At 44.2% G+C, this 10257-nt stretch overlaps 1 protein-coding gene across 1 annotated transcript; it reads right to left on the bottom strand.

Moving 5' to 3' along the window:
- Positions 1–1145: 1145 nt before the first annotated feature.
- tmem70 (transmembrane protein 70) lies at positions 1146–2790 on the bottom strand (the record flags this gene model as incomplete). The annotated part of the gene is made up of 3 exons (XM_061043717.1): positions 1146–2397; positions 2647–2746; positions 2788–2790. Coding segments are annotated over 3 exons (537 nt in total), but the record flags the coding sequence as incomplete, so codon positions are not given.
- Between the last annotated feature and the right edge of the window lie 7467 nt (positions 2791–10257).

Here is a 10257-nt window from a genome sequence, read left to right as displayed (position 1 = left end):
CACCTTCTGGTCTGGAGTGTTTACCGCAGGACCGAAACTTTTTTTTACAAGCAGTTTTAATAGACACATTCAAAATCTACAATTAAGAAAACACAAGATATACAAAATCAGGATAATCCTCTCTAGATCACTGATCTTTACATGTTCTTTACAGATCAATCAGGCTATCTAATTAACCTACAGACGTTTAAAACAACCACAACAATGAGTCTGATCACCAAGGAGTCCCTCTAGGTCCCCAAGTTAAAAAATATATATTATCTTGTGCACATAAGTTTTTATCTTGTGTTCACGTTATCTTGTTTGCACAAGATAAGAAGTAATTCTCCTGAGCGTATTATAAACTAATCATAAGTCATTATCTTGTTTTGCACAGTGCACAATTTATTTTGTGTGCATCACATGATTAAATGATGTTGTTTAAACAAATGATGACCTTTAATGCACGAGATAATCAAACAGTTATCAAGTAATCTTCTATAATAATAAGATTATCATGTTGTGCAGACATGTGGACAACAGGTGCTCCGTACCTCACAGTCTGTGTTGAGTCAGCATTATAACATTAACATGTACATGAACCTGAAGATAAAACAATCATGATGCATCAGATGTTGTTGTAGTCAGAGAAGTTCTTCACCTTCATGTCTGATAACGTGACACAGCTGAATGTCCTGAGTGTGAGATGGTGGGTGCACTGTTATAAATTATAAATGTTCAATCTGGAATACTCATCCTACTGTCTGAGGAAGATCTGAGTAAAACACTTTAGTGTTTGAATTCATAATTGACATGTCAGGTTCTAGTTCATGAGACAGTGAGGAAGTCTTCAGCTTAGCACAGAACCTGGAACACAAATTACACTTTAACATATCTGTAATGAAGATTATTCAAGTCATACATGTACATGAAAATAGACCCTACTTCAGGTTATAAAGCTTATATTTCTAAATTTGGTGTATATCCTGAAAGTTAGACAGCTGTGTGTATGAGCTGCTCAGATAAACTACAGGAGAAACGTAAGGAGACACAGGTAACACGTCAAGATAATGAAGATATCATTTAATAGTAGAATTCTGTTTCTTCATATCGACAGAAAAAAAACACAAAGCAGGATTTTTTTTTACCTGGGCACTGTTTATACATTTATTTTTTAATCTAAATGACTTAAAGGTAGGGGACGTTTCAGAGTTCCTCCTGCAGATGACTTTACATGGTGACTACTTTACACAGGGATGTGACTGGCAGAGGACGAAAAAGCAGGAAAGATTCTGAGCGTAACCCGGTGCAGAGCGGCTACTTCTTAGTGATGTAGCGAAACTGAAGAGTTCAGAATAATGTTTAAAAGGATGACCAGCACAGAAACAATGAATATAACCTATCATACTCAATATGGGAGGTCTCACTGCAATCGTCGCATAACAGAGGACGTCTCTCTTTGTTGGACGTTACACACTACCGGCATAAAGATGCATATTTACGCCCCCTGATACTCCTGGAGGATGAACGGGGGGACGAAGCCGTTTCACCCCTAGTCCACCATCAGAGGTAGTAACAGAGGTGTAAGCAAGAGATCAGAGGAGCTAACACTGTCGGAATTGCAACAACAAAAAAATACATTGGCAACGTTTTGGTCGAATGTCGCCAATGTATTTGTGCAACTTAGACAGTGTGCAGGAGGTTGCTTGCATTTTTTGGTAAAGAAAAGCAACATCTTCTGGCGGACACACTTTGGACATCAAAGATTATGTAGCAGACATCACAGCCTGATTCACTGCTGCAGGATGAACTCATCTACCCATCAGTCATTTAGACCCCAACATGTTTTAAAAACAGAGCCCAGCTTTAAGAAGACAACAGCGCCCGTGTCAGTCCTGCCCTGATGTCTCCCTTCAACAAACACACAGTCCTGTAGATTTCACTCTCACACACACACACACACACTGAGCCTGCAGTGTGTCTCTCAGCTGTCCATGTCCTCTGGCTGGAAGCTGAAGGGTTTGTCGTAGCCCATCAGGTGGTTGTAGTCCTGAGGCATGGCGAACAGGTCGGGGTTCACCAGCAGACCCGCGTTTCCCGCGTAGAAGGTGGTGAACATCTTGCTGACGGCGGGGATCCGCACCTGCGTCTGGTGGAACACGTTCCTCTTCTCCGTCAGGAAGACGCTGTAAGTGACGGCGGTGTAGGTGTCCGTGTCCGGGTGGTGGTAGAGGCGGACCACGTAGCCCCGGGTGAAAAAGTGGAGGACGACGGGGGTTACGAAGATGAACATCCCGATGAAGCCGCAGAACGCCGCCTGCAGGGCCAAGCTCTGGACCCCGAACCCAGTCTTCAGGAGGATCTGAGGCATGATGAAGAGGCTGGCCCCGCTGCTGCTGTACGAGAACATCTTCACCCCTGAGAGAGCGCACACAGAGCACAGGTTATCACTGGAACACTACGTTGATAATTCTTCTTAACAACGGTCATCTGTCGAGCAATAATTAGATTGTTGCTATGCGTCAATGGTTTATGGTCAACATTTTAAGTTGCAGTGTGAGGCTTCCTGAACGTCTCTGACTGTCAAGCAGACTCCTTTACTCACCAATCTAAAACATCCTTTAACCTTTAATGAGATGATGAAGGATAAAGCTGAGAGAGACTCACCTCTAACAGCACGACCCAGGCTGCCGGTGTAAATGAGCTCCCCGTCCGTGGAGGGCGTTGCCGTGGAGACACATCTGATGGAGGAACAGAGGGAAGGAGCCTACGCACAGACACAGCAAAGACACACGTTAAAACTCTGACCTGGAGTCTGACAGTGTGTAAATGTCCTCTTTTTGTATTGTTTTGTTTGTAATATTATTATTAGTTCTTTATGTGAAGTCCATCCTCTCCATCATTTCAGAAAATGTGTGCTCAAACAGGCTGTTTGGAGATTTTCCCTTCATGACATCACAAAGGGCAGTAACCCCTCCCCCAGGTGGGTGACACTCCCACAGCTAGGTGTTTGTTTTGCCCTCTGAGTCTGCCTTCTCACTGTAAACAATCGGGCTTGGTGCAATAAAGCCAGAGCCACCCAAAGGAGGGGCGTGGTCAGACACCGCTCATTTACATATTTAAAGGTACAGACACAGAAACAGCCTGTTCTGAGCAGGGCTGAAATAGAGGGGTTTATAGGCATGATCAAATACAGGATCAGAGTGGATTTATAAACTTCACACATGTATTGAGAAGCTCTGAGACTTATTTAAACTGGTTGAAAAGGAGAATAATATGTGACCTTTGACAACAAGTGACACAGACCTGCAGACATTTACAATCGATTTCAGAGTATCTCTTCTTGGAGGCTAATGCTATCTGATACCATGTTATTGTTAATGGTGTAAAATGCATGTGGTAAAACGTCATCTGTGCGTCTGTGTGCATTAAAGAGTTAATTGAGAGTCACTCACCTGGTTGTTGAGGAGGATCGACCTTCTACCCGCGTGCAGCTGCTTCACCCCCCGAACACAGCACGCGCTGAACGCGCGAGCTCCGAGCCTCGCGGGCCTGACGGCGACGTCAAAGTTTACCGACTGATACAGTCCACAAGGTCGTAATCTGCGGAGGACATTCACAGAAAACATGTTTCATCTATCAGCGAGCCGGCCTGGGTCAACCGATTTCTAGAGAGCTGGAGGTACTTCCGCTTTGCTTCTTCTTCGTTTCCCCAATGATCGCTGTTCATGCGTGTGAAGGTACAATACCGCCACCTAGTGTGTTAAAGCGTGTCAGGTAAATCCACATTTATTTATTAAGCACATTTAAAAACGGCAGCTGCTGACCAAAGTGCTGTACAATTCAGTATAGAAACGGTATGTAACAACAAATTGTAACAACAATTATAAGAATACAGAAATAACAATAAGCCTACTCAGGACTAGAGGACTCAAACGCTAACATATAAAAATAAGTTTTGAGGCTTGATTTAAAAGAGTCAACAGAGTGGGTAGACCTGATGGCAGTAGGGAGGCTGTACCACAGTTTAGGGGTCTTTTACTGACACCTTTTTACTTTATTACCTTTTTACCTAATTTTTTTCATAATCCTTTTTTAAATATCCGGATTCTGAATAATCCTGTTGAAGTAATTTTGAACAACCAGGACCTAATGACCATGTCAACAACATTTACACTTTTCTGTTCCATGCAGCTACAGCCTATTTGTTACTAAAGACGTGTCTCCGGAATCCACAAGTTTACTCTACATGTTGTTAACCTGCAGAGTTGCGCCTTGTCACCGGTCCTGTTTGTGATCTTCATGGACAGGATCTCAAGGAGCAGCCGGGGGGACCTCAAAATCTCGTCTCTGCTTTTTTGCAGATGACGTGGTTTTGTTGGCCTCCTCATGCTGGGACCTCCAGCAGGCATTGGGGCGGTTTGCAGCCGAGTGTGAAGCGGCTGGGATGAGGGTTAGCACCTCCAAGTCCGAGGCCATGGTTCTCTGCCGGAAAACAATGGATTGCTCTTTCCGGGTGGGGGGTGAGTCCTTGCCCCAGGTGAAGGAGTTCAAGTATCTCTGGGCACGAGTGAGGGTAGGAGGGACTGTGAGATTGACAGACGGATTGGCTCGGCGTCAGCAGTAATGCGGGCGTTGTGCCAGACCGTTGTGGTGAAGAGGGAGCTGAGCCTGAAGGCAAAGCTCTCGATTTACCGGTCGATCTTCGTTCCAACCCTCACCTATGGTCATGAGCTATGGGTAGTGATCGAAAGAATGAGATCGCAGATACAAGCGGCCAAAATGAGTTTCCTCCGGAGGGTGTCTGGGCTCGGCCTTAGCGATAGGGTGAGGAGCTCGGACATTCAGGGTGAGTTCGGAGTAGAGCCGCTGCTCCTCCGCATGGAAAGGAGCCAGTTGAGGTGGTTTGGGCATCTTTTAAGGATGTCTCCTGGACGACTCCCTTTAGAGGTTTTCCAGGCACGCCCAACTGGGAGGAGACCCCGGGGCAGACACCGAATACACTGGAGGGATTATATATCCCATCTAGCCTGAGAACGCCTCGGAATCCCCCAGGAGGAGCTGGAAAGTGTTGCTGGGGAGAGGGAAGTCTGGGTTGAGTTACTGCGCCTGCTGTCACCGCGACCCGACCTCGAATAAGTGGAAGAAAATTAATGGATGGATGTTGTTAACCCAGTAATGAACCATCATCCTGCCACCATTAACTTAAAATACATCAAGTTATTTGATGGGTCAGGTTCAGTCAGCAGCACCCTGCAGAGATAGACCTAACTGTTACAAACTAAACGTGTGTCAGACCCTGCTGGAGGAACCTGCTGCTCTGGGAGAGACTGTCCTGTACAATGTCATGCTGACAGCAGGTGGCGTCCTTGAGCCACTGCAGAACACATAACACCCCCTCCTGTACCTCCCACTGGTCCAGTGAGAGGGGTGTTTCTGCCTGAAGGAACGGCTGGTTGGACGGCTCTCTGCTCCACCTGTGCTGCTTTATATTATTGTTGTATACATAAGACTGTATGAACTGTTTGAATGGTGTCCATGTAGAGGCTGTGTGAGTGAAAGGGGGCGGGGACTCGGATATGGCAGATTTTTTTTTAATTGTGTTTTTCATTCATCCCTTTGATGTATGGATTTATAACGGCTTTACCTTCTGCCATAAATGAAAACATCAACAATTCAGTCCACAGTAAATATCACATATAAATATAACATCAATTGAAAACAAAGTGTCGCCGGTTGCAGAGCTTATAGGCAGGTTTTTACAGGTAAACCGGTGAACAGGTAACAGACAGGTGTTTAGGTCAAGAAACAAGAAACTCAGGAAACAAAAACACAAAACAAAACATTTGAATTTGGATGACAACAGAGGTAAAACACTTTCATTTAATTCTCCTTTTAACTCTCTTAAAATCTCAAACTCGCCTCATATATCACCTTGACTCCTCTGCAGCACTTTACTCACTTTCAAATATCATTTTATGGACTGTATTTGGGTTCTGGGGCGGCTGTGGCTCAGTGAGTCGGTCGTCTCTCAACTTGAAGGTCGGGGGTTCGATCCCCAGCTCCTGCAGCAACATGTCCGAAATGTCCTTGGGCAAGACACTTAATCTCAAGTTGCTCCCGCTACTTCCTCAGCGCCGTATAAATGTGTATGAATGTGATTGGTTACTTTAGCAACCTCTGCTATCTGACTAGAAAAGCGAGCTCAAGCTCAAGTCCATCTAGCATTACCATTCTGCTTTAAGCAGTTATTCTGTGCGGTCAGACAGACTTAAAGACAAAGAAAGATGAGGCTGACATCAACTACTGCTGGTTTGTATCTAAACAGAAAATATTATTTTCATTGATTTTAAAATAGATTTTCCAATATATAAAAAAAGCAGAACTGAGTAAGCACATGCATCAAAGGTACAGAAAAAGATGAACAACTTCAGACAACGAAAGCCACATTTTACTCAGAAAACAAACGATTGTTGATAGCAGTTAATGGATCTGTTTTCTGCGGGGCGGAAAATCAGAAACATGTGGAGAGAAATCCAGTGGAATTAAAAAAACAGATCCCAGTCAAACAGATATATGTTGGAGGAGTTGTGGAAAAGAATCTGCAAACAATAATCCCATATTTTGAGACCGCTCTCTCTTGGAAAACTTTCAGAGGGAGATATTTGACTCCCTTCATAAAATATTTGTCCTTCACCTTCCCAGGAGCTCTTTACCAGCCATCCTCAGTGCATGGAGACAATGACCGGAAGAAAGGAGATATATTTATTACATAAGATATATTTCCCGAGCAAGGACTACCCTGCAACCATATGTGTTTTAGATATTTAATGATACATCATATGAATGATGAGACAGATGAATATATGTTGAGATAATGATTATGATGGAAGAGGATGCTGTCAGCTGGCTGCTCTGGGAGGATGGACTGACTGCAGGGCAGAGGGAGACTCGGGATGGGGGGTTCCCTCTCAAGCGTAACTCTGTATGAAATCACAGCCCAGACTGTGCCTAAAGTTAGACAAATGAGATGAAGGGATTAGGAAGGAGGGTGAATGGATGAGAGGAAGGAAAGGGAGGGTGCGTTGAAGAACTGAGACAAACAGGGTGGAGTGGTATGGTTCAGTTTAATTAGGCTTGTCAGGTGATTGTGGTTTGGGTGTAGTCCTGCTCCCTAACTTCATTTGATCAAAAGATCGCTGAACCTACGAGACAATGAAATTAGATGTTAAAGGAATTCTCATCGTGGATGAACATTATGTAAAAGCTGCAACGAAAGGCATCAACACTGGGCCAAGATGTGTGTTTGGATGTGCCAATTAATTACAGGAATTAAACAAATGAATGACATCATGCTGCGAAAGGTGGCGTGACAATTTAGCTTGTGGTTTATCCGCTGACATTGTTGACTTCATACAAGCTGCACGCGTTGTAAGAGCCTGCTAATGAATCCATGCCCATCCTGTTTAAAAAAAGATATTGTCACTTTTTGTAATTTTATTATGTTGCTGAATTCTTTGTTGTTGTTTTTTAACACAGGTGAGCTTGTGAGTATCCAAACGCTAACCCAGCACCTCTCACCCTGGGAAACTCTGGACAAAGAGAGTCGTGCCCCTGTGGTTCCAGGATCAATGAAGTCGCCCCACCTTTTCCTGCCCCTGCACTGTCACCAACCCACGTACCTGTTTCTGCAGCCAGCCTCAAGCGGACACTCGACGAACTGCAGGATTTTGCTCTTTTTTTCACATTGGCTTCATTTATGAACACTGGAAGGTGCCGCTCGGTGAGCACAGAGCCACCATTACGCCTCTATGCTTTACACATTGTGCGTGAGGCGTAACAGGGGCGAGTTGATGTTGATGTTGAGCTGATGTTACCGCACAGTAGGAAATATTCAGGAAAATTCACAGGAAAGGGGTGATAATGTGTGTATCATGCAGCCGGCGAACAATTAGGGTTCTTCTGAGATCATCTCTTCCCGTGTATGTGAACAGGACGATTTCAGGGAAAGGCTGTGTCGTAATTTTCCAAAAATGTTCAGGAGTGCATGTGTGCAAACAGAAAGAGCCAAAGGTACTTTCACATTCCTCCAACGGTTTTAATGTGGCTATTAATGGACGAGTAAGAGCAGCTTAAACCAGGGGTGAATCAGTTTAAAATGAGAGGTTGTATCATTTACACATGAGGGGAACAGCAAGGTTAATGTTGTTTGACGTCGGGGGGGGGGGGGGGGGGGGGGGTAAACATGGCTATTAATGGACGAGTAAGAGCAGCTTAAACCAGGGGTGAATCAGTTTAAAATGAGAGGTTGTATCATTTACACATGAGGGGAACAGCAAGGTTAATGTTGTTTGACGTCGGGGGGGGGGGGGGGGGGGGGGGGGTAAACATTGGGTGGTTGGGTTCAGGTTCCGTCTCTGACCTGTAGGAACCTGTCCGCCTGTGAGGCTCAGGGTCGCCTGTGCAGGCCTCTTCATTTCTCTACATCAGATTTGCTCCCTCACTGTTTATAGAGCTGTGTGTGTGTGTGTGTGTGTGTGCGTGCGTGGCGTGCGTGCGTGTGTGTGTGTGTGTGTTAGGGGGGATTTACAGCTGCGTGACCACCTATTTTTCATACAAATACATCACACGCACGCACGCACGCACACACACACACACACACACACACACACACACACACACACACACACACACACACACACACACACACACACACACGCTGCAGCAGCACATTCAAAGGTTACATTAAACGTGTCACTGTGTTGATATGAAGTACTTTATTGAGCATGACAAGTGAACCTGTATGACACAATAACATGTTTTCATGCAGTTGCTCATGAGGATTGACCTCCTGCACATGCTCTGTGTGACCACTATGTCATGAAATATATTATTTATATTGAGCGCGTCAGGATGAGTTGACATTTAAGATGAGTGTGTCAGAGGCAGAGGTCAAAACTTTTTTTGACAGTTTTTTTTTTTTTAATCAGCCTGGTCTGAATCAGTCGTAAAGTTTATGATCTGAACTTTATCAGCCTCTCATCAAATGTTTGTGATAATAACCCCTGATCTGTCTGAATGAAAAGCCATTGCATCGTTATATTTATGTTATATATAAATTGTCATTGTTTCACCTGCAGTAACCTGTCATAGAGTCACCTCAGGTCAGGGCTGCATGTTATCAGTGTGCGCATGTTTGAAGGTGAACAGGCCTTTTGTTTTCTCACAGCAACACCGTGTTTTGCATGAACCAACATGCAAAGACATCACAACAACTGTCCCTGGTGTCATCATGACAATGAGCTGTGGTCAACTGCAAATACTATACCCATATTGTGTTCATCACAGGTGTCTGCTTACCAAAAGGGAACAAGGTCTCTATTCTATTCTTTTCTTTCTCTGTTAGGTTATAATGCAGAAGGTAAAACACACACACACACACACGCACGCGCGCACACACACACACACACACACACACACACACACACACACACACACACACTCATACCACTGCAGGCATGTCACACCTGGCATCTTCCAGTCTGTTACAAATCACTGATTCATCCCTGTAGTAGAATCGTCTTGCCAAAATGACTTCTTGTACCTGAGAAACTTCCAGGCAAGAACAGTAACATCATGAAGAATCCAGGACTTTAAACTTGTAAGTGATATTTGATAAAACTGTATATTAAAGAGTCTTCTTCCCCCTGAAACAGTAAACAGCAGTAACATCGCTCTGCATTACGAGCAGTGACACACTGAAGAGAGAGCGGTCAGTCTCAGAGATTACATAGTAGACCAATTATAACACAATAATTCAAACAATGCTAATCAATAAACAAACATTAAGACACAGTGAGTTTTTCAACAAGTGGTGTTGCATGTGTGTGTGAGCGTCCGGCGAGGGAGAAACACAAGGTACTAAGAAATGTTAGTCATTCAGCAGGCACCGGGGGGGCTTGGAGCATTTCAGGGTTGGAGAACAGCAGGACGGTGTTATCTGAATTCCTATAAGGGTTCGTCCGCTTGTTTTTCATTTCCACGCTACAGTTAAAGCTCAGTTAGTTCATTTCACTGGACTATGTAAAAAGTACCAGGGGAGAATGTATTTGTTAACGGAAGTGTGTCTTACTCATCTACAGTAGGTAGTGATGTCTCCTTTCAGTTCGTTATCATTGAACCTTCTTTCAGTTGACCTTAATGACAAGTTAGCAAGTGGCAAACTGGTTGTATTAAATCTTTAAAACCACTTAACAGCTCTGTACATTTTCTTTACTT

Source organism: Labrus mixtus, chromosome 8 (genome assembly GCF_963584025.1).
Source record: "Labrus mixtus chromosome 8, fLabMix1.1, whole genome shotgun sequence".
NCBI classification, from domain to species: Eukaryota; Metazoa; Chordata; class Actinopteri; order Labriformes; family Labridae; genus Labrus; species Labrus mixtus.
The sequence above is the reverse complement of the archived record's forward strand: the minus strand, read 5'-3'. Positions and strand labels throughout refer to the sequence as shown.